General features: G+C 41.4%; 1 protein-coding gene across 1 annotated transcript; it reads right to left on the bottom strand.

Annotated features, from left to right (window-relative positions):
- Positions 1-263: 263 nt before the first annotated feature.
- Positions 264-21,559, bottom strand: LOC138672037 (gastricsin-like). Its single transcript, XM_069760117.1, has 9 exons — positions 21,484-21,559; positions 20,195-20,336; positions 18,970-19,087; positions 10,721-10,851; positions 10,246-10,445; positions 7,877-7,984; positions 5,099-5,246; positions 3,022-3,120; positions 264-2,626 (listed from the first exon to the last, which is right to left on the bottom strand). Exons 1-9 carry the CDS (start codon positions 21,537-21,539, stop codon positions 2,474-2,476), a joined length of 1,155 nt encoding a protein of 384 aa, XP_069616218.1. The 5' UTR covers positions 21,540-21,559; the 3' UTR covers positions 264-2,473.
- Between the last annotated feature and the right edge of the window lie 4,476 nt (positions 21,560-26,035).

Genomic DNA, 26,035 nt, shown 5'->3' on the forward strand with positions numbered 1-26,035 from the left:
ATGCCCCTACACAACCAATCATCTCTTACCTGTCCGTAATGTAATGTTTATACTTTGCTTCTTAGGCCAGGGCTGCAAGTGCTTCCACAGCCACATACATCCAACAGATCCATTGTGGTCTAGAGCTATACTGTACTGTTTCTGAAAACTCTACCCTGCACAGCACAAATAAACCCAAAACTGCATAAAAAAGCCTTTGCTTTTTAACTTTCCAAACGGCAAATGTGTTGCTGCTAATAAAAAGGATCACATAAACAATGCTCAATGATATCATTAGGGATTAGCTAATATTTTAATCCAATAGCTAAAGACCCAAAAATACAATTTTAACCAATCACAAATGAAACATAACCTTTACTTGTCAAATGTAATTGTCTTGGTTCCACCCCTCAGCGTGTCTGGGATTCAGTTATTGACAGTTCATCCATCCAATCTGGTACAGGGGCTTTGATTGACAGCTGTCATCCAGTCTGTTACAGGGGAGCGGTGAGCTGTCAGTGTCTTGATTGACAGCTCGACTATCCAATCTGAGACTGAGAGGCACTGACTGTGTCCAAGTGTTCATTATCCCAGGTGATTGCCATGATACTTAACTGAGCTGTTTCGCCCAGACCTGTGCCAGATGTACATTCAGCTAGGGATGTTTGTTCTCTCTGTGCCTTGAGTTCTGTATGCTTGATCTTTTGTTGCCTGACGTCGGACCTCGTTCTGACCATCCACCTGTTAACCCTTTCTGCTCTGATCCATTACCCTCCTGGTATTCTGACCTCTGAACATTATCTGACCACGCCTTTGTCTTTTCCTTCTGTTTATGACGTACCCTCCTGGCTTCTGACCTTGGACTATTCTGACTATTCTGACTCATGGCTTGGCCGTGAGAAGTGACTGGCATCACCATAACTAGTGCAACTCATATGTTGAAATGCAAAGACATACTTATAGGGAATTTAGATTGTGAGCCCCATTGGGGACAGCGATGATGATGATGTGTGCAACCTGTAAAGCGCTGCGGAATATGTTAGCGCTATATAAAAATAAAGATTATTATTATTATTATTATTAAAATACTTTGTTCCTTATTAGTGCTACCTACAGTACAGACCAAAAGTTTGAACACACCTTCTCATTTAAAGATTTTTCTGTATTTTCATGACTAGTGTTGAGCGATACCTTCCGATATTCAAAGGTATCAGTATCGGATGGTATCGGCCGATATCCAAAAAATATCGGATATCGCCGATACCCGATACCAATGCAAGTCAATGGTACACAAATATCGGAAGGTATCCTGGATGGTTCCCAGGGTCTGAAGGAGTGTAAAAGCTATTGTTTCTTCATTTTATAAACAACACACCTGTTGCTACTCCTCAAAACTACATAAATTTTGAATCAATGCTTGTGTATACTAGCATGGCTAAGCATATGGCCCCCCAAGTGGTTCATTTTTAGATTATTTTAACATTTTAAATACTTAAAAAGTCTGTTAGTGCAGTGTGTTATAAAACAAACTGTAGGTTATTTACCAGTTATCATCTGTTTACCATCATGTATAAGCTCACTTTGAAATTATAAGGCTGTGTATTGTAAAGAGCTAGAAAAAGGTTAAAGGCGTGGTCCAGAATCTAAAACGTCCTTTAGAATGATCAATCTTTACACCCTAACCACTTTTGTAATTAGCTTTATTGTACAATGCCCTACACTTCTCCCTACCTAGCTAATCCCTAAATGTTATTTTTTTGCTTCACTTCCTGTGTTTCATTTGAGAAGAGTCTCCAGCAAGATGTCACAGGAGGCTAGGGCTGCACTCACCGACCCTCAAGGAACGGAATACCAACAAAACACTGCAGGGAAGTGAGTGCAGCCCCAGACTCCTCTTCAACGAAATTGAAGTAAAAAAAAAAAAAACACATATAGGGGTTAGCTAAGATAGGAAGAAGTGTAGGGAATAGGGATTGTATAATAAGAATAATTACAAAAGTGTTTGGGGTGTAAAGGTAGATATTTAGAAAGGACATTTTCGGAGCAAGACCAACCCTTTAAGTACAGTCATAGGAGACCTCAGAGTTTTTTCAGTGCAACTTCAGGCTTTGCAGAACTTGCAATTCATGGCAAATTGATTAGCTGCTAATCAAAATTTTTGAATTTCACAAAGCTGGAAAACAAATTTTGTGTCGCAAAATATTCATGTGGAAACAGTATTGGCAATCATAATGTAAATAATATGATTGAGAAACATGGTCGCAAATATAAAATGGTTTGTGATAGTCCTGAGATTAGCTTTTCTTCACCGAAGAATATAAAAAACTTAACAAACATTAAGTAATTTTTTGCACCCAGTTTATTGATAGGAATGGGAAACATGGATATGAAATAAGAATATTCCGCAAAATATATTGCTATATAATTGGCTGATAGATATTGTTATCAATCATGGCGTTCTCATGTTTCCAGCACAGGGGTAATCCCAGGCAGTCTATGCTACTTGAGCAAATCCAACGCGACTGTTTCCAAAGTCAAAGACTGAATAATACTTCCTCAGGAAAACATCTCCCAGAATCCAGAGAGGGTCTCCATTCGAAGCTGGAAGGCTGATGTCAATGAAGTTGGCAGAACAGTATCCATTCTCCTAGAAATTTAACACAATTATAATATAATTCTCTGCATAAAAAAATGTATCAACATGTGCAGAGGGTTTGAACCTTTATTATAATGTAATTAATATAAATGAAGAAATTGTATTGGAAAAAACCCATTCTCTTCAAATGTCTATCTAAAGCCGATTGAAAATTAATATCTACAAGAAATTTGCAAATTGCCTCTTCGGAGAAAAAGAGGACTTGAACTCTATCCATATTGCAGCTTCTTATTTGTTTTTCTCTAGATGATGATCAGGTCCGATTTAACTTTAAAATCTTTGCAGATTTTTGTAAGAATGTTATTTCTTAGATTTCTACATTTAATAGGTTACCTCGATATCTGATCATAAATATTTAAAACAGATATAATGTTTCAAGTTTTTACCTGAATGATGTATGCGGATGGTTCCAGGGGGTAAGACACTCCATTGATGGTGAAGCTGAGAGTTGGCAAGTTCTGAAGGTTGTTGCAGTTAACGTAATACTAAAAATGGAACAGTATAATTAGGATATAACGTACATCAGATATACCGCCAAAATATTTATCAATGATTAACTAAAAATTGCAGCTCAATCAATATCTGCAATGCTCTCCTATATAAAAAAAATGCCATAGTTTTGTAGCTATCAATACAAATAAAACATATACAATACTGTGCAAAAGATGTAGGCCAGTGTGGAAAAATAGTGTTTAGAATTTATTTTTACCAAATTATCAAAATGCAAAGTGAACAAACAAAGGAGAAATCTAAATCAAATCTATATTTGGTGTGACTGCCATCTGTCTCAAAACAGCAGCAATTATTCTGAGTACACCTGTACAAAATTAGGAATTTTGTAGAATTATAGCCAGATGTTTGAGTAATCATTTATACCAAACAGGTGACAATGATCATCAATCTCATATGTAGGTTGAAACGGGGTGGACACAGACAGAAAAAGGCCTACTGTGCAAGAACAATATGTGGACACTTTGTAGTCCAATAATGTGTCTGTGACAGAAATGACGTACCACTTTGGAGGTGGATGTAGGACCCTATACCTCTTAGTCCCTCTGTGCAGATGGATGTACATTTCTGGGTAAAATACAGTTATTCACTGAAACAGAAAGCCATGTAGGAGATGTAAATCTGTGTGAGAAAAAGCCAAATTCTACCACAATGGTTTCATGTCACTAGTCGTGCACCATGTCATGACTGAGCACAGCAACAAAACACAAGGTAGCTAAATGGCATCATCAAGGTGGTCTCTCACAGGCAAAGTTTTCAAAGCAATCTGAGTTTCAAGATGTTCAAGCTCTCTTGAAAGAGCACCAAAAAATGGGCAATGTTGAGGACTCTAGATGCAGTGGTCAGCCAAGGAAATGAAAGACACATTATGCTTACTTTGCTTTGAAATCACAAGAGCTAACAGCTGAAAGTGGGAACCAGCTATACTCATCTTTTGTTTGGAGAAATCTGGCCAGAAGTGGTCATCATGGAAAAATTGCCGCTAAATAGCCAGATTTTCCACATGGAAACAAGGCCAAGTGAATCACTATGCACAAAATACATGGAGTTGCAAAAAAATGGCAGTAGGTGCTCTGGACTGGTGACTCACAATGTGAAATATGTGGCTGTAACTGAAGGCAGTTTGTTCGCAGAGGGCTGGAGAGCGATACAATAATGAGTGTCTGCAGGCAACAGTGGAGCATGGTGGAGGTTCTTTGCAAGTTTGGGGCTGCATATTAGCAAATGGAGTTGGTAAGAAATAATGGTGTGCTTAGAAATACAGGCAGATACTTATCGATCATGCAGTATCTGAGAGCTATGTGATTGGCTCCAAATGTATTCTGCAGCAGAACAACTAACAGAAACATACAGCCAGAATAATTAAGAACTATTTTCAGCATAACAAAGAACAATGAGTCTTTGAAATTACTATATGGCCCCACAGAGACTTGATCTCAACATCATTGAGTCTGTCTGGGATTATATAAAGAGACAGAAGGATTTTCAAAAGCCTACATCCACAGAAAATATGTGGTTATTCCTTCAAGATGTTTGGAATAACCTTCCTGCAGAGTTTCTTAAAAAACTGTGTGCATGTGTACCTGCAGCAGAAGCTGGTTACACCAAATATTGTTTTGATTTAGGTTTCTCTTTTGATTGTTCACTGTGCTGTTTGTTAATTGATAAAAAAAAATCTATTAATATTCCTATTTTTTTTAAAGCATTCTTAATTTTCAGTAGTTTTCACACACCTACCTAAAACATTTGCACGGTACTGTAATGTATGTATATACTGTGTGTGTATATATATATATATTTATATATATATATATATATACACAGACACCAATGTCTCTCACGATCTGTCTGTATATATATATATATGCAGTAGATATATAGATATATATATATACACATATATGTACACATTTGTATACAATTGTATACAATATAAAATCAAAACAATCTTACGCCTCCATTCTGTGTCTGCTGGATGCCAAGGTATGGTAGCAGCTGTTGCATGTACGTTTGAGGAATATTGAGCTGTGTGGTTCCAGTATCTACGATGGCTTGACAACCTCCACTGCACCATCCAGTAGCTTGTCCATTGATGGAAAATCTGTAAAAATAGACAAAGCTTCAGTAATAGGGTAAAATACACACCAATCATTACATATATGTCTAACAATTGTTTCTATGGTGATTATCTTGTAACACATATTTATATACAGTAAGATGTATTAATTAAATGTTTAGAAAAAAATTAGTTCTAGTATGACTTGCCAGTCAACAAATGCTTATAAAGCAATTGTAAATCAGTTAGAAAACTGAATGCCACTAATACAATGGCTTGAAAAGGTATTCACATAATTAGCTTTTTACCTATTTTGTTACCTTACAACCTGTGTTTAAACATTTTTGTATTCCGATTTGTGTGTGATGCATCAGCACTAGATAGTCTAAGTTGGTGAAGTGAAGTGAGAAAAATTAGGAACAAATTACATTTATGGGATCAAATAACTAAAAATTGCCTTGTGGATATGTATTCACCCTTGCTATGAAGCCCGTAAAAATTTCTGGTGCAAACAATTGCCTTCATAAGTCACATGCTTAGTGAAAGGGAGTCCACCTGTGTGAAATCTAAGTGTCACTTGGACTGTCAGTATATACACACCTTTTCTGAAAGGCCACAGCGGCTGCAACACCATTAAGCAAAGCGCACCACTAACCAAACAACATCATTAAGACCAAGGAGATCACCAAACAAGTCAAGGACAAAGTTGTTGAGATGTACAAGTCAGGGTTGGCTTATAAAAAAAAAAAATACCAATCTTTGACGATACCCCAGAGCACCATCAAATCCATTATCAAAAACTTTCAGCCCAGGCAAGGAGGACATTAATTAGAGAGGTAGCACAGAGACCAAAGGTAACCCTAAGGGAGCTGAAGAGCTCCCAAGCAGAGACTGGAGTATCTGTCCATACAACCACAATAAGCCATACACTCCATGGAGGTGGCCTTTATGGAAAAGTGCGCAAAAAAAGCCTTTACTTAGAACAATTGTAAGGCTCATTTTGAGTTTGTCAAAAGACATGTGGGAGACTCCCTAAATGTATGGAGAAAGCTGCTGTATTCAGATGAGACTGAAATTTAATTTTTTGGCAACAAAGGTAAATGCTGTGTCTGGCGCCAAACCAACACAGCTCTTCACCCCAAGAACACCATCTCCACAGTGAAACATGGTGGTGGCAGCATCATGCTGTGGAGATGTTTTTGGCATCTGGGACAGGGAAAATGGTCCGAGTTGAGGGGAAGATGGATGGTGCAAAATTCAAGGATATTCTTGAGCAAAACCTGTTTCAGTCTGTCAGTGATATGAGACTGGGATGAAGTTTCACCTTCCAACAAAACAATGACCCAAAGCATACTGCTAAAGCAACACTCGTGTGGATTAAAGGGAAACAGTAAATGTTTTGAAGTGACCTAATTGAAGCCCAGACCTTATTGTTATTCTGTAATGTCTTTTATTGTCTGTTCTAAAATGTAAAGTGCTGTGGAATATGTTGGCGCTACAGAAATAAAATTATCCAATTTTTAATTTTGTTTTAATCCAATTGAGAATTTGTGGTCAGACTTGAAAATTGCAGTTCACCAGAGGAAACCATCTAACTTGATGTCACTGGAGCAGTTTTGCCTTGAAGAATGGGCAAAAATGCCAGTGCCAAGATGCGTAAAGCTCATAGAGACTTTCAGCTGTAATTGCCGCAAAAGAGGGCTCTACAAACTACTGACTCTAGGGGGGAGGTGAATAGTTAGGCACACTTTAGTTTTTAGTTATTTTGTCCTATTTGTTGTTTGCTTCACAGTAAAAAAAAACAAATGTTCCCAGTTGCAGGCATGTTCTTTACATGAACTGATGAAAACTCTTTTGTGAGGTAACAAAACATGAAAAAGGCCAAGGAAAGTGAATATGTTCGCAAGCCACTTTAGATGGAGATAAGCATTTATATAAAAAAAAATAGCACTTGAGTTCACACTTGCAAATTGAATTCACACTTACAAATTTTCAGGCATGCTTGCAAATTGCCTCTTCAGAGAAAAAGAGGGCTTAAACTCTATAGCACCACCTGTTGGAAGGCATGTTTGAAGATGACCTGATACCTCTCTTATGTATACCTCACATTCCTAGGTTTTAGTTCCTTGTATTAAATGGAGATAGTAGCTAAATGTAACTGTCAATGAATAGCTTTCCATTTAAAAGCTGTATTTGAACTCTGTTTTTTGTTAATGATAGACCTCATTAAACAGATGTATGGTACCCGTCTTTGACTATCCATATTCTAAATGTAACACACAGGCCTCTATTACTTGGATGTATGATCTTGCATTACAATGAATACTGATATGTGGACTAATGCCAGCTACATTCAATTTTTTGCTAGAACTTATTTTGTAATGGAGGTAGTAGTTGTACTTTAAAATAAGCTCCAACTAACTTTATATTGTTAGGATCATCAAGGTTATTGCACAAAAGGTTTAACAATCTAGATAACCAAGGAGTCAATTTGTTGTTTATCCATAAGACCTGGGAGCTGATCTATTGGTGAAACTTTGGTAAGCACTAAGGAATCCAATGCACCCAAAAATATATTAAATATATACTTTTTTTTGCATTTAAACCTTCATTTGAATGTAAGATGCAGAAACAGGACACAATAAATGAAGACTATAATTGTAAATGATACTTACTCCTGAAGAGCAATCTGCCAGTAGAGCTGATCTGAAAGTGGAGCCCAGTTAATTTGTCCAGTGTAATAGTTAGGATCCACTCCTCCAAACACAACTTCACCTGATTGGCTGAAAATAAGAAATAAAATATGAAAAACATAATAGATGCATGAATAGTACTAGGAGAACAGCATGAATTTAACACCTGAAGTTAACAAAATATGTAATTCTCGTGATTAGAACTATTTATTGTTATTTTTTTATATTGAAGCTCATCAAAAGATAAAAACATTATTTACCTTTGATCTTTATGTACATGAGAATATTGGATCATCAAAAAAAGCCGAAAACATCATTTACTTCTAATCTTTAAGCACATGAACTCATGAATGTTGTTCATTTTTTACTTAGCTTGAGGTGTTCAGAATATTATCATGTAGCTTAATATTCCATAAGAAATTTGCCGTTACTATTTATGCATGTGAGTGCATAAATCCTGTTAGTTCTTAACTTACAGTTTGGTTCAGAGATAATTGGACAGTGACAGAATTTTTGTAATTTGGGCTCTGCATGCCACTATTTTGGATTGAAAAGTAAAGAACTGAGAAGCAATTGTGCAGACTTTCACGTTTAATTTAAAGGGTTTCACAAAACTAGTGTGTAAAACATGTAGAAATTCCAACCATTTTTCTACAAATGCTCCTCATTTCAGGAGCTCAAAAATTAATTGGACTAATTGACCATGAATAAAATGTTCATTTTTAATACTTTGTAGAGAATACTTTGCAGGCAATGGCTGAAGTCTGGAAGCCATGGACATCACCAAACTCTTGGTATCCTCCTTTGTGATGCTTTGCTGCAGCTGACTTCATTTGTTGCTTGTTTGTGGGTCTTTCTGCCATAGGTTTTGCTTTCACCATGTGAAATGCATTCTCGATGGGGTTGAGATTTGGGGATTGACCCGGCCATTGCACAATATTCCACTTCTTTACCTTAAAAACTCCTGGGTTGCTTTTACAGCATGTGTTTAGTCAATGTCTATCTGTATTGTGAGGCGCCGTCCAATCAACCTTGCTGCATTTGGTCGAATCTGAGCAGAATGTATAGCCTTGTACTCTTAACAATTCATTTGTCTCCTTCTGTCTTCAGTCACATCATCAATAAACTGTATTGACCCAGTGCCACTGAAAGCCCATATGCTCATGTCATGACACTACCTCCCCTATTTTTTTTACAGAGGATGTGGTGTGCTTTGGATCATGAGCTGTTCCAAGCTTTTTCCATACTTTCTTCTTCTGGTACAGGTTGAACTTAGTTTCATCTGTCCAAAGAATGCTTTTCCAGAACTGAGCTGGCTTCTTTAGATGTTTTTTTGTCAAAGTCTAATCTGGCCTTTCTATTTTGAAGGATGATTAATTGTTTGCACCTTGTGGTGAACCCTCTGTATTTGCTCTCATGAAGTCTCCTCTTTATGGTAGAGTTAGATAGTGAAACACCTACTTCCTGGAAAGTGTTCTCCACTTAATTGGATGTTGTGAATGAGTTTTTCATCACTATGGAAAGGATTCTGCAATCATTCATCACTGTTGTCTTCTGTGGACGTCTAGACCTTTTCGAGTTTCCAAACTCACCAGTGCACTACTTTTTTTGCAGAATGTACCAAACTGGTGATTTAGCAACGGCTTACATTTCTGCTAACTCTCTGATGGATTTGTTCTTTTTTCAGTCTAATGAGGTATGTTCCTCTTATAATGAGAGCTCCTTTGACTGGAGATTGTGGGCTCACAGCAACAGCTTCCAAATGCAAATGTCACACTTGGAATCAGCTCCAGACCTTTTGCCTGCTTAATTGATGATGGATTAACAAGGTAAAAGCCCATGCCCCCATTAAAGAGCTTTTGAGATAATTGTCCAATTACCTTTGGTCCCATTAAAAAGAGGCAGCTACATATTAAAGAGCTGTGATTCCTAAACCTTTACTTCAGTTAGTATGTGAATATCCTCAAATTAAGGCCACGTTCACATGTTCAGTATTTGGTCGGTATTTTACATTAGTATCTGTAAGCCAAAATAAAGGGTGGAACAATCACAGGAAAACTATAATAAAACATGTGCACAACTACATTTTTCACACACTGCTGGTTTTAGATTACAAATACTGATGAGAAATAATTACCAAATACTGAATGTATGAACATGGCATAAAACTGATAGTCTGCACTTTAAGCCCATATTGATTATATAACTGTGTCTTGAATATCTTTTGGTAAACAGATAAAATGCCAAAATGCATGTCACTGTCTAAATATTTCTGGACCAAGCTGTAATTTTTGGCCATCAGCACATTCTCATGTATCTAAATATTCCATAAAAAAATAAACATATTTTACCTGCCAAGGTAGATGCCGAAAATGGGCTGATTCAAGAGGTTGTCCTGTAATATTCCTTGCATCACAGTGGTAGCACCACCAACTGAAAGACCAGGATAAGCTAATCCCAAGATACCATCAAATGGGGAATAATAAAAGTTCCCAGAGGGCTCTGTAATGGTCAGACCAAATTCCTGATTTGGGATAGTAAGGCCTTGAATCTATAAGAATGAAAACAAGGGATATAGTAAATCTCTAAATGCTGCAAGATCACACACATGGCCTTAATATTCTGGGCCTTAGAGATGTATTGACTAATACTATGTTTTTAGCAGACATCTTCATAATGCAATCACATCTGAACTGTTATTGCATATTTACTTCTGCAAACTTTTTTTTGTACATTAGTGAGTGGCAAGTCTACACCTTGTGAAGACAACTTTAGTAAATGCTGAATTAGACAGAAAGAGTTAAATGATGCAATAGAATATCTTACATAGACAGTATCATAACCAAACAGTCCAGTGACACTGCTGGCAACGTTTCCACCTCCATATCCCATAGTAAATCGCTGTCCATTGGAAGTATAAGTGGAGGACTGACTTGGGTTAAATACATGATGGTTTGCTAAAGAAGAAATAAAAAAGCAAATAAAACATTTATATTTATTACACATTTAAAATGAACAACAATTATTTTTAAAATGTCTTTCCAACTAGCGTAAGAGGTAAATAAATATCTATCACCATCTAACATCCATCTATCCTACGGCGTAGCTGCCTCCCATTGTTTATGATAATTTTTTTTAACAATCAACTAAAAGGCATACATTACATTTATGCTGTTTTGGTTAAGCATTGCATGGTGCCGAAAAGCACCATGGAATAGATATGTATGAAATCAATATAACCTAACTTTTAATAATGTAAAAGATAAAAAAAATGGAGGCTTAACCTACATAATAATACATATAAAATGATGATGCACAATACACACGTTAAGTGCCCAAATGAACCAGTGCAATTAATGAAATGTTTCGGTCTCACCTATAATGCTGTCAGAGGAGAGCATCCATAAATTCGGGAAGGGTCAGTGGCCAAACAGGTTTTCCTACATTCCTTGTAGTGCCCCATATGAGGTCTCCGATCCTGACAAGGACAGTACCCAAGTGTGGTCCTGTCCCACTAAATGTCCCTACGTTTTAACTCACAACACTTTTCGTCCAACTGTAGCAGGAGACTCCTCAGGGAAATGCACAAATTAGTGGAGAGAATAGAATGGGGGTCAAGTAAAATCCATAGTAGATATCAAGAAAGGGACGTATTAACAAGGGCCTATACTATCATGGCACTCTAAAAGTTGTCAGAGTGCTGTGCAACAACAACAAAAAATAAACATAGAATAAAAAACCTTCGGAAAAATAATGACTGTGAATAGAGGAATAATGTTATAAGAGAATCACAGTTCATGGGAGCAGCCATTTTGGAATTGGCAGCTCAGCCTGATATATTCTAATGAAACACGCACCCAGATCCAAAGCTGCTCACTAGGCAGCGCCTGAGGCTACATAGGAACAAGTAAATCAGCTTACTCTTTGGTGATCTGGCAAGTCAGTTTGCATGATAGTGATCATTTATAAAAGTCCACATTTATACTGAAAGTGTATATAGATGGATGTTATATAAAACCTGCCAGTTAACACGATCCAAGTGTGTGTGTGTATATATATATATATATATATATATATATATATATATATATATATTACAGATCAAAAGTTTGGACACACCTTCTTATTTCTGTATTTTCATGACTATGAAAATTGTAAATTCACACTGAAGGCATCAAAACTATGAGTTAATACATGTGGAATTATATACTTAACAAAAAAGTGTGAAAAAACTGAAAATATGTCTTATATTCTAGGTTCTTCAAAGTAGCTACCTTTTGCTTTGATAACTGCTTTGCACACTCTTGGTATTCTCTTGATGAGCTTCAAGAGGTAGTCACCGGAAATGGTCTTCCAACAATCTTGAAGGAGTTCCCAGAGATGCTTAGCACTTGTTGGCCCTTTTGCCTTCACTCTGCGGTCCAGCTCACCCCAAACCATCTCGATTGTGTTCAGGTCTGGTGACTGTGGAGGCCAGGTCATCTGGCGTAGCATCCCATCACTCTCCTTCTTGGTCAAATAGCCCTTACACAGCCTGGAGGTGTGTTTGGGGTCATTGTCCTGTTGAAAAATAAATGATGGCCCAACTAAAAGCAAACCGGATGGAATAGTATGCTGCTGCAAGATGCTGTGGTAGCCATGCTGGTTCAGTATGCCTTCAATTTTGAATAAATCCCCAACAGTGTCACCAGCAAAGCACCCACACCATCACACCTCCTCCTCCATGCTTCAGGTATGTAGAGTCCATCTGTTCACCTTTTCTGCGTCGCACAAAGGCATGGTGGTTGGCACCAAAGATCTCAAATTTGGACTCATCAGACCAAAGCACAGATTTCCACTGGTCTAATGTCCATTCCTTGTGTTCTTTAGCCCAAAGAAGTATTTTCTGCTTGCTGCCTGTCCTTAGCAGGTATTTCCTAGCAGCTATTTTACCATGAAGGCCTGCTGCACAAAGTCTCTTCTTAACAGTTGTTGTAGAGATGTGTCTGCTGCTAGAACTCTGTGTGGCATTGACCTGGTCTCTAATCTGAGCTGCCATTAACCTGCGATTTCTGAGGTTGGAGACTCGGATAAACTGGGTCTTCCTTTCCTGGGGCGGTCCTCATGTGAGCCAGTTTCTTTGTAGTGCTTGATGGTTTTTGCAATTGCATTTGGGGACTTTTTCAAAGTTTTCCCAATTTTTCGGACTGACTGACCGACCTTCATTTCCTAAAGTAATGATGGCCACTCGTTTTTCTTTACTTAGCTTCTTTTTTCTTGCCATAATACAAATTCTAAGTCTATTTAGTAGGACTATCAGTGAAAACCATTTCCGGTGACTACCTCTTGAAGCTCATCAAGAGAATGCCAAGAGTGTGCAAAGCAGTCATCAAAGCAAAAAGTGGCTACTTTGAAGAACCTAGACTATAAGACATTTTCATATAAACACAGAATACACTGGCGCTATATTAGTACACAAAATGGAGGTCCCTCCCGTGCTGCTGGCAAATCAGACAGATACTGTGCTAAATCTGTCAGGGGAATAGAAGACAATAGAACAAAGAGAGATACCGCGCTACAAGTGGCCAAGACCTAACTAAAAAGATAGGTGCATGTGGATAAAATCATACTACCAACCCAGTACGCTGAAAGAATGGGGCCGATACACTAAGTCTAAATAAACAATGCGGGATATACAATCCCAGAGTCTGCCTGTAAAATAGCCTGATAAGGTAGTAACTGCTAGGACTAAACTGATACCGTAACAGGAAATAATGACTGCTGTGTGGCAGACACACTTACCTGCCCAGCTTGGGGAGGTACGCAAGAGAAGTCCGGCGGCTAGTAGAAATGCAGGGAGCCGATGAAATGTGCTCGCCTGTAGCGGTACTCACTCAGGCTGAAGGTGAGCGAGCGTACCCCAGTGCCTGTGATAGCAAGTGCTAGGCGGGGGGTGAGTGAAGCTCCGTGCAGCGCCAGAGACGTCCCGGCCGGAGGCGTCCCTGGATGCACGAGGAATAAAAAATGGCCGACGCTGCTGCGCAGCATGTAACGTCACTGGCCTATGGAGCCCTAGCAGGGTCAGTACAACCAACGCGTTTTGGAGTGTGCCGCACTACTTCGTCAGGGTGGAAGTGCGGCACACTCCGAAACGCGTTGGTTGTAGTGACCCTGCTCGGGCTCCATAGGCCAGTGACGTCACACGCTGCGCAGCAGCGTCGGCCATTTTTTGTTCCTCGTGCATCCAGGGACGCCTCTGGCCGGGACGTCTCTGGCGCTGCACGGAACTTCACTCACCCCCTGCCTAGCACTTGCTATCACAGGCACTGGGGTACGCTCGCTCACCTTCAGCCTGAGTGAGCACCGCTACAGGCGAGCACATTTCATCGGCTCCCTGCATTTCTACTAGCCGCCGGACTTCTCTTGCGTACCTCCCCAAGCTGGGCAGGTAAGTGTGTCTGCCACACAGCAGTCATTATTTCCTGTTACGGTATCAGTTTAGTCCTAGCAGTTACTACCTTATCAGGCTATTTTACAGGCAGACTCTGGGATTGTATATCCCGCATTGTTTATTTAGACTTAGTGTATCGGCCCCATTCTTTCAGGGTACTGGGTTGGTAGTATGATTTTATCCACATGCACCTATCTTTTTAGTTAGGTCTTGGCCACTTGTAGCGCGGTATCTCTCTTTGTTATAAGACATTTTCAGTTGTTTCACACTTTTTTGTTAAGTATATAATTCCACATGTGTTAATTCATAGCTTTGATGCCTTCAATGTGAATTTACAAATTTCATAGTCATGAAAATACATAAAAATCTTTAAATGAGAAGGTCTGTCCAAACTTTTGGTCTGTACTGTATATATATATATATATATATATATATATATATATATATATATAGTTAATATATGATAACACATTATGGATATGTGTGTGTTTATTTGCGCATATTTTTGGATTTGTGCCATGGGCATACAAAAAACAAAGGGCCATAAAGCCAAAGTTCTAATTGCCCACTCCTGTACAACACCAATAAACAATGGTGGGATCACAGAGCATAGGTGAATTTGCGGGGCATATATCCTGTGAAGGATGGCACTAGAGAGATCGCACAGAATCCTACTGCTGCCAACACATGTGATGAACCCACACGTCACCACCCTGCCTGACATGACATCACTGTTCCCTCAGATGGATGAGGTAATGTGGTCTCCCCACTTTCACCAGCGTGACGTTCTGCCTTCACTGGGGTCAGCTTGGTACAGCTTTACACAGGCTCCCCCTGTCCACAGGAGGCACAGGGAGTGAGCAGATGTAGCTCACATAGTCACTAACTCCACAAGGTGGGTAAGCGACAAAAGGTAAAGAAGCTGGCTGTTCACAGAGTGCTGTATCCAAATATATTAATGGAAAGTTGAGTGGAAGGAAAAAGTGGGGTAGAAAAAGGTGCACAAGCAATCGGGATAACCGCAGTCTTGAAAGGATTGTTAAGAAAAGGCCATTCTAAAATTGGGAGGAGATTCCAAAACGTATCCAGGACATGGGCTACAAGTGTCTCATTCCTTGTATTCAGCCACTCATGACCAATAGGCAATACCAGAAGCGTCTTACCTGGGCCAAGGAGAAAAATAACTGGACTGCTGCTCAGTGGTCCAAGGTGTTGTTTTCAGATGAAAGTAAATTTTGCATTTCATTTGGAAATCAAGGTCCCAGAGTCAGGAGGAAGAGTGGAGACACACACAATCCAAGCTACATGAGGTCTACTGTGAAGTTTCCATAATCAGTCATGGTTTGGGGAGCCATGTCATCTGCTGGTGTAGGTCCACTGTGTTTTTATCAAGACCAAAGTCAGCACAGCTGTCAACCAGGAAATTTTAGCACACTTCATGCTTCCCTCTGTCGACAAGCTTTTTGGAGATGGAAATTTCATTCCCCAGCAGGACTTGGCACCTGTCCACATGGACAAAAGTACCAATACCTGAATACCTGGTTTCAAAACAACAGTATCACTGTGCTTGATTGACCAGAAAACTCGCCTGACCTTAACCCCATAGAGAATCTATGGGATATTGTCAAGAGGAAGATGTGAGGCACTAGACCCAACAATACAGATGAGCTGAAGGCTGCTATCAAAGCAACTTGGGCTTCCATAACACATTAGGAGTGCCACAGGCTGATCGCCTTCATGCCATGCAGCATAGATGCAGTAATTGATGCAAAAGGTGCCCCGACCAAGTATTGAGTGCATTTACTGAACATAAATTTCAGTAGGCCAACATTTCAGATTTTAAAATAATTTTTCAAGCTGGTGTTACAAAGTATTCTAATTTAGTGAGATAATGACTTTTGGGTTTTCTTTGCCTCTAAGCCATAATCATCAACATTAACAGAAATAAACACTTGAAATAGATCACTCTATTTGTAATGACTCAATATAATATACTAGATTGTGGCCCGATTCTAACGCATCGGGTATTCTAGAATATGCATGTCCCCGTAGTATATGGACAATGATGATTCCAGAATTCGCGGCAGACTGTGCCCGTCGCTGATTGGTCGAGGCAACCTTTATGACATCATCGTCACCATGGCAACCATTATGACATCTACGTCGATACTGTGCCCGTCGCTGATTGGTCGAGGCGAATTCGCTGCAGACTGTGCCCGTCGCTGATTGGTCGAGGCAACCTTTATGACATCATCGTCACCATGGCAACCATTATGACATCTACGTCGATACTGTGCCCGTCGCTGATTGGTCGAGGCGAATTCGCGGCAGACTGTGCCCGTCGCTGATTGGTCGAGGCAACCTTTATGACATCATCGTCGCCATGCTGTGCCCGTCGCTGATTGGTCGAGGCCTGGCAGCCTCGACCAATCAGAGACGCGGGATTTTCAGGACAGACAGACAGAAAAACCCTTAGACAATTATATATATAGATGAGTTTCACTTTTTGTATTGAAGAACTGAAATAAATTTACTTTTTGATGATACTCTAATTTTGTGAGAATATGCAAATACAAAAACGGTAGGACAAAATATATAAGCAGAGGGATCATGTCAATTACTGGGTTGATGTTCGACCCTGTGTAGACTGAGCCACAGGGGGCATGGGCTGCCAGCTGGCTCCTAGGTCCTTCACAGCATGTTACTCGAAGCGGTCCCCACTGTCGAAAGTGGACTGCATGCATAACAGAGAGAGACCACATGGCCTTGAACTAGCCTTTATCCCCTTTGGGTTACTCCCCTCTGGGCTGAACCTAAATCCCTTCCCCTTGCCTCTGCAGCTAAAAACTCCAAAACCTAATAATTCCGTAATAAACGGTCCTAGGGAGGCTGCTACGTGTTAAGACCAAACAAAGTTTAGCTATCTGGTTTCTACTAGCTGTTCTATGTATCGCCATACCCCTGGTTACTAGAACGTGTCGACACCCAGGCGTGTTCTGGGGATCTTGGAAATATACACGATGTACGGCTAGAACATATAGTATCTCCGTAACTCCCTATGGAATTATGTTCTAGAAGGTGTCTGCAGGTTCAGGAAGAATATATTGCAAGCAAGACTTTGTTCTGCTTGGAGCTGGTCAAGGAGTGAGATCTGTCAATCACAGTCTTTGAGGCTCGGCAAGCTAGGTGCCAGCTTTCTCATACAACTGCAGGCTGAAGGGGGTTTTATAATCCCATCTTAGATAGGATACAAATGATTGACATGAACTTATATCTCCAAAATTCTTCACATCTCCCAACTGCTGCTGCCCTTTTTTGTACTTTAAGGTCCAATGGTCATCCATATTTTGTGAATTTTTTTCAAATACTTGCAAATACTGAGGAAAATACTGAATTTCCCCTTATACTGTATATGTTGAGAGCGTCTGGCGATGCCTCCTGGTGCAAGTAACTTAGGGGTGCGCTGCTTATTCCTCTGATTAGCGCTCACCAGTCAATGCATTAGCTAGTATGCATCCTCCAGATGTAAGCGAATTGTTCGAAGGTGAGAAGAGTGAAGTGGCTGCTGATTGGCCACAGGGATCACATGACATCACTCTGTACATGATCGCCATGAGAGACAGTGCAGAAACTGCTGGAAAGATGCCAGCACAAGAGGTTAGAACAAGTGTTGTTACTTTAAAAAGGGCAAACAAAGATTGAGATGGGGTTGTTCTAGTAGTGGAAATAAACATAAATGAACAATGTATACTTATTTACAGTATAGAAGCAGAAAACTGCAGCTACCTCCCCTTTCCAGCTCCTAGTCCATTGACGTCCTGCACCTACATAACACATACCGCAGCCATAGAGCATGTTTTCGTCCTCTGCATTTACACAATCTAAATACCCTTTTTTGAAGTCTGGCTTTCTGTAGGACATCAGTGGAGGAGGACATTGTCTCCTTTGCTTATAATTTTTTTTGTAATATCATTACTATTATTACATCAGCTTTTAAAATAAAGAATAGAAAATGTAATAATAATTTAAATTTTTGCTATTGATCTTGGCATCTGAGTAACAGTCAAGATAAGGCTCCCTATATTATCCCATAGTTGTTAACCTGTCCGTTGCTGGAGGGTGTCAATTGTATGTAATAGCTGACATCTGTTGTGGATGGCATAGTCCATGCTATCCCCACGTCATAAATGTCTGTAGTCAGAAAAAAATAGCGCTGTAAAGTTATGTCCTGTGCATGAATAAGCAGTACATGAATTTTGCATCTGATTGTATGTTATGTGTAATATATAGAGGGGTTGTCCAGGCTTGGGGTTCAAATCTGTAGTGACATCATGTGACTGCAGATTGAGAATACTAACAGCACAAAGTGCACACTGTCAGAATCCTCCAGTGTCGGCGCAAGGAGCCGGTGGTCATGAGATCGATTTGCATACTTCTGCCCACATTCGAACTAAACATGTCTGAATGCACTCACTTCACTTGCACTGAGAAAGGCCATGCAAGTCTAGCCAGGATGTGACTGCATGTATACAAATGGCCTGACCGCACGCAGTGAGTGACTGGAGACTTTAGCCTCAAGCCTGGACAACCTCTTTAAGAAAAGGGACAGAAATCATTGTACAGTATTGACCACTTTTATACTCACTGCAGGCTGTGCTTTGACAGTAAGTAGATGGAACCCATAGGTTGGAGGAACCGGTGTCAAACAAAACCAGGAAGTTCTGAGGAGGTGTTCCAATACTAATTGGTCCATAGTAATAAGTCTAAAAACCAAACATAGAAGTTATGGTTCCATTATTGAACTATTATATTTGCTGCATAACAATGATAAAAATGTAGGCGTCAATTAAAATAAACAAAGCAATATAGCGCTTCTCCGGGGAAATTCGACATTTAATGAGGTTGTCCACTAGTTTATCATTGATGACCTATCCTCAGGATAGGTCATCAATGTCTGACCGGCTGGGGTCTGACACCCAGCACCCCGCCGATCAGCTGTTCATAGGGTCGGTGCGTAGCTGCTCCGTCTTCTGATAGTGGTCGTGGCTGGATACTGCACATCCGCCTGCTATTAATTTGAATAGGTGACAGATGTGCAGTACCCACTGTAGGAAGATGGAGCAATTAAGCAGATCTGGCTGGTGGCCACCGAGAACAACTGATCGGCGAGGATGAAGAGTGTCGGAACTCGACCAATCATTGATGACCTATCCTAAGCACAGGTCATCACTGATGAAGTAGTGGACAACCTTTTTAGGATTTCAGTAAACTTGACTATGATCCATTAAAAAAAATTAATTAAACATGTAATAAAAGCTATCTTAGGCTAAGTTCACATTTGCGTATATGTGCGCAGCGTATCATTTGCATACGCAAATGCATGCCAAAATGCATGCAAATGCATGTTTACGCAGCGTTTTTTATCCGCATCAGCTTACGCATGACGGCAAAAAATATGCTGCGTGTGCATGCATTTGCATGCGCTTTTGCCTGCGTTTGCGTTTTTTATGTACATGCGTTCAATATTTCCAGGAGGGCTTGTCTCAATGGGCGTGTTTCAATCAGTTCCTGGACATGCGCAGTCCGAAGTACGCAAGCGCATCGAATGCATGCGTTCCCATAGAGAGTAATGCATTTTTTTAAATGCACGCATACGCATGCCTGCGCATATTTGACAGATTTTTGACGCCTCGAAAAATGCACCCAGCCGCACATGGCAAAAAAAGCATGCGTACGCAAAAGCATGCAACCGCATGTCCATGCGTACACCATGTTAAAAATATGTATGCATGACGCATGCGGATCTATGCAGATCAAACGCTGCGCACAGATACGCAAATGTGAACCCGGCCTTAGGAAGTCTAACATACATCAAAATACATGGACTCAGTAGCGACGGCATATCCTCTGTATTTATCTGACAAATCAATCTTGTGAGTCTTCAGATAATCATCCAGAACTCCAGCTTCCCTCATTTTCTGGCGGATGGACTTTCCTTTACTCAGAGGAACTCTAAAAATGAACATAAATAGCATAAATGTGATGTATCAGCGCTGCAATAATAATGTTGATATTAGTTATAAGATGTGTGCACCTTAGGAAATATTTTTTTTTTATACCTAAAGGGGTTGACCAGTGAAAATAAGTGATCATATCTCCACAAGATAGGTGATAGCTTGTAGATCAGTCTGTATCTAACCTCTGAGACCTGCACTGATCAGCAGAAGAAGACACGTTTTATCTTAGTTATTCTAGCTCACCTGACCACCCATGCATTACTCCCTATGGGACTGCCGAGCGCTGCACTCCGCTTTTTCTGGAAGCCAGAAAGTGAATGATTGGAGTGGTGGCTGGGCATGTGCACTGTCGCTCCATTCTAACAGGGATAAATGTTACCCATTCTGCCAGTTAGTCCCAATGACTGGACCCTCACATATCTATAATTTTCACCAATAAAGAAATCATCTTGGTGATAGCCCTTGTTGTTATGATTTTTATTAATGCCAAATCATTTCCTTCTGACACCCTTTTTCCATCAATTTTCTTTTTCCAATCCCCTAACCCAACTAGGATCATTAGGGTTAGCAGGGAGCGCCGTCGACGAGTGAGGGCGCCATTGTGCAGGATTTAGGGTGCCAGCCTCTGCTGTCAGGCAGGGTAAAGTGGAGTATATTGCAGGGACAGGCACCTCCCTGGCTATCTTTTCAACAGTATACTCTATACTGTGGTGGTGGTGGTGTTTGATCATTTTAAGAATTTCTGGATAGAAATAAAAATTACATTTTAATAAATTCTTCATTTTTGTTTTTTTTCTGTGATTTTTGGCTATTTTTCATTACAAGCAATGTCCCACTGGGTGCGAAGTGCCCACTAGTAACATTGATTTTGGGATCCCACTGTTCTACTATGTGCAAATATCACATCACCCTCGTTCACAAATATATAATAATACATTTGGTAGTTTGTTATATGAATGATGAGATTCAGCTATTATCTGCACATAGTTTATCAAGTATATGTTGATAACTACTGCTCATATAGCTGGGTCCACCAGGGAATTCACCTGTTTCCCTGTGGGCCAGTCCAAGCCTGATTACAGGAATTGTTTGGGGTCTACTTTTCTAAAAAAGTGGAAAAGTGAGTTACTTATGTCACTTACCTCACGAGTCCCTCTGAGAGATGTAAGCAAACGAGTGCAAAGACCAAAACCTTCATGATTGTGGTACTTCCCCAACCTGGCTGATGCCTGTCACTTGCAGGGGTCTTTTATGCTGCACACCTCATGACACAATCAGATAACACAATCCTACAATCACTCAGTATCTCGGATTGTGTTTGCTTTCCTTTCAAGCAATATTTAAATCAGGAAACAGACTTAGCAAACATATTCCATTGCCTAAGATAATAAAAATATGTTTTGCGATACAAAACTACAGTATCCATTACTTACAGTTTAGTTAACCTTCAGGCTTTATGTTTCATTTTACTAAGGTGGAATAATGTGCTAATTCGTGCTATAGGCTGGCATACGTGTAGGGCTCACTCACACCAACATATATGCAACACCCACTAGGGCCGTAGGGGACTCGGAACTGGGTCAGGCGATTCTTAAAGGGGTGGTCACGGCAGCGGTGACCCTGTCTGTGGACCTGGGCACGCAATAAAAGGGATGAGGGAATGTTTGTAGGGGATTGTTCGTGATGCCACCTGTGGTATTCGATTCGGCTACAAATGGCCAACGCTGCTTAGGGAGTTCGCTGGGGCTGAATGTGCTGTACACAAAAAATGCAGCACTTGTGATATCTGGCAACATGGCTTCATGGTTTAGAAAGTGAATATTACTTTAAAGTTAAGTTCTTGTGCAGCGCCCCAGAGACCTGGTCGTTGCAGTAGTATCGCTCTGCCACTAAGGGGAGTGATGGTACGTCTGATGGCACTAAAGGAGTTCATCTGACCAGGTATCACCAGTACACATTATACTTCACACTCCAGCCACTAGGGGGAGCAAAGGGTTTTATTTATTAGGCCACTCCTCACACTGGTAAAACTAGGGGTTGGATAGGAAGTTAGCCAGAAGCTGACTGGGTTTTGTTCAGGCAACATCCCGTGGCAGGGGGTGTTGCGGGGGAAGATTCAGGGGGGTACCTGTCAGGCGTGGGAACCTGGCAGGCACCTAGCGACAAGGATAGAACGTTGCAGAGCCGCACCTGCGCTATCTGCGGCGGCATCTAAAGAAAGGACACGAAGCGAAGGATATTGTGGACAGTGAGAAACTAGATCAAGCACAAAGGAGAGCCAGTAGGAGTCGTGCCCGGAGAACGGCAACATCCTACTGAGGCGCGTAGCTGGTGCCCGGAACACAGAGGAAGTAACTGACTTTATGCCTTACTTCAAATACCGCAGGACAGTTAATTATAGGTTGGCTGTCTACCTTACATCACCTAAGCAGACATAGGGGGCAACGCGTGGAGAGGGGCATCTCTAGGGTCCCGGAAGAGCTCCGAGCCTTCCTGTCAAACGGGTGCGTCCTAGCCATAACAAACCTGGGGGACGGAGAATAGAAAGAACTAGAAAGAACTGGAACGAACGAGAATAGAAGTTGTGAGGACTATCCTGAATGCTCAGCAGGGAAGCACTACAACACACAGGCGCTAGTGGTAGGCAATGATTTCCACCTGCAAAGGGAACTCTGGATGTGCCTTCGGACCGGCCGGTCTCAGACAGCCCTGTTGACAGTGCTCTGGATTGAGGATCCTGAAGCCTTCAGTAAAGAGGTAAAGAGACTGCAACCCTGTGTCCTCGTTATTGACTGCACCTCATACCATCGCCATCTACATTATCGGGAAGCCCTGGGGACATACTTCACCTGTGGGAAGGTATACCATCTAGCTGCCATCACATCACCCCAGTGGACCCCAAGCAGCGTCGGTCTCCCTGGCCGAATACCACAGGTGGCGTCACGAAGCATTAGCTGACTTTCATCATCCCTTTTATTGGACGCCCCTTAGCAGGGTCACGGACCGGGTCCAGCCACCGTGACAACCCCAGAACTGAGACAGAGAGGACCGGTACCGAGTAACCTGTGGCCCTGTGTCTGGGGGCGCTCCACTTGAAGTTAATGGAAGTTAAAGGAATCGCATTCTGGAAAAAAACGCAGCATGTTCATATGTGGGGATTCCGGACACATAGGAATGCATTGATCCGCTTACTTTCCGAATGTGGCTATGCCCACCATGCGGGAAGTAAGTGGATCATGTGCAGTTGGTACCCAGGGTGGAGGACAGGAGACTCTCCTCCAGGCCCTGGGAACCATAAACGTGTAAAAAAAAGAATTAAAATAAAAAATCATGATATTCTCACCTTCCGGTGGCCCCGGCAGCCTTCCCGCTCCTCGCGATGCTTCCGTTCCCAGGGATGCTTTGCGGCAATGACCTGTGATGACATAGCGGGCTCGCGAGACTGCTACATCATCACAGGTCATTGCCGCGAGGCATTATTGGGAACGGGAGCGGGAAGGCTGCGGGGGACGCCGGAAGGTGAGAATATCACGATTTTTTATTTTTTTATTATTTTTAACATTAGATCTTTTTACTATTGATGCTGCATAAGAAGCATCAATAGTAAAAATTTGATCACACTTGTCAAGCACTATGTTTGACAAGTATGACCAACCTGTCAATCAGTTTTCCAAGCAATACTAAAGATCACTTGGAAATCACTAGCATTGTAAAACGCTAGTGCTAAGCGGGAAAACGCATGCCAATTCCGCATGCATTTTACTCGTGGCACAGTTGCAGAATTGCCGCGGAAATTTCCCCGGAGATTCCGGACATGTGCATATAGCCTAAAACTATAGGTCTTGTAAGTTTCCTACCAAAAGTGGTTAAAAATGAACAAATAGTGAACTGCCATAACATCATGGGCATTAGTGATGAGCGAGTATACTCGTTACTCGAGATTTCCAAGCATGCTCATGTGGTCTCCGAGTATTTGGATGTGCTCTGAGATTTAGTTTGTGTCGCCACAGCTGCATGATTTGTGGCTGTTGGACAGCCTGAACACCTGTGAGGATTTCCTGACAAACAGACAACCCCCACATGTATTCAGACTGTCTAGCAGCCGCAAATAATGCAGCTGCGGCGACACAAACTAAATCTCAGAGCACGCCGAAATACTCGGAGATCACCCGAGCATGTGTGAGCAGGTAGCGGGATGCAGTAACGGACCGGTGGCAGAGCAAGAGTTAACGTGGGATTTATTTTAACAGTGAATACTTCACGTACGGAGGAAAGGGCATAAAACTGATTTGAACAGTAATTGTTATTTTGGAATAAAACAGGTGCGGGAAATTTAAAGGGGAAGTTCAGTAATGTTACACTTATCAGTCCGACGACGTCAGAATCTGGAATCCTGAATTCAAGAGGTGGCACCAAGGCTATGGCGCACAAGGGGTCCGGCGGCGTCCTGAGAAAGATGTGTTCCAGGCCCTGGCAGCGGTGAATCCTCGTTGTCCTGGGTCCAGAAGACGGAGTAGAGGTACTGTCACAGTCTCTAACACTGCCAGAGTATGATGTTACTCGGCAGATGCAAGCGGGTATATCAGGATACAGGTCACAGCTGGTCACCCGGCGTTATTGCCTCAGCACGTGTGCGTCTAAGTCTTAAGAGAGGACTTTGTCACTCACGGTCTCTGGTGTTAGCATATACTTCGCTGGTCTCTGTCGGCAGTCTCTGGTTGAGGGTCTGAGGCCCTTTAGGCTTGGGCCTGCTCTGTCTCGTTGTACACAGGTCCTAGCCCTATGTCCTCCTGCGCGCTGTACTTTCCCGCCAAGTCTGCCCTGCTTCATGCGCGCTGCAGATTCTTTAGTATAGCCGCGCCCCCTAACACTGAGTGCAAAGGTCGATCCGGGGATTTAAGCTTTCCCTCATGGAACTTGGGTGACAGCCCGACAGTTCCGGATCCGCAACGGAAAATATATGACTGGTCCAGTCCTTCTCCTTACACATGCTGAGAAATCTCAAGTAACGAGCATACTCGCTCATCACTAATGGGCACCCATGGCTTATGTGTTGTGAATTCTGTGGCAGAGCTCCCTCTTGTGGTCACAAGTGGTACTTCGGCTGATTCTCTCAGTGAGCTTCTGTTGGTGGAGGGAAGTGGTACTGCGGCTTCTGAGTTTCCTCCATCAGGTGATCTGGTGAGGTCGTTAGGTGCTTCTCTACTTAACTCCACCTAATGCTTTGATCCTGGCTTCCTGTCAATGTTCCAGTGTTGGACTTGCTTTTCCCTGGATCATTCCTGTGGCCTGCTGCTCTGCATAGCTAAGTTCTTCTTTGCTATTTGTTTGCTATTTTTTCTGTCCAGCTTGTCTAATTTTTTGCTGGAAGCTCTGGGACGCAAAGGGTGTACCTCCGTGCCGTTAGTTCGGTACGGAGGGTCTTTTTTCTATCCTCGCTCTGTTAAGAAAGTCGGGCCTCACTTTGCTGAATCTATTTCATCTCTACGTTTGTCTTTTCATCTTCACTCACAGTCATTATATGTGGGGGGCTGCCTTTTCCTTTGGGGTATTTCTCTGAGGCAAGGTAGGCTTATTTTCTATCTTCAGGCTAGTTAGTTTCTCAGGCTGTGCCGAGTTGCATAGGCAGAGTTAGGCGCAATCCACGGCTGCCTCTAGTGTTGTTTGGAGAGGATTAGGGATTGCGGTCTGCAG

This window comes from Ranitomeya imitator, chromosome 3 (genome assembly GCF_032444005.1).
Source record: "Ranitomeya imitator isolate aRanImi1 chromosome 3, aRanImi1.pri, whole genome shotgun sequence".
Taxonomy (NCBI): Eukaryota; Metazoa; Chordata; class Amphibia; order Anura; family Dendrobatidae; genus Ranitomeya; species Ranitomeya imitator.

Coding starts and splice junctions, on each gene's coding strand:
- LOC138672037 (XM_069760117.1), bottom strand. CDS start 21,539: ATGAAGGTTTTGGTCTTTGCACTCGTTTGCTTACATCTCTCAGAGGGA. Junction 10,446..10,720: donor TTGGTTATGATACTGTCTAT/GTAAGATATTCT, acceptor TCATTCTTATAG/ATTCAAGGCCTTACTATCCC. Junction 5,247..7,876: donor TGGCAGATTGCTCTTCAGGA/GTAAGTATCATT, acceptor CTATTTTTACAG/ATTTTCCATCAATGGACAAG.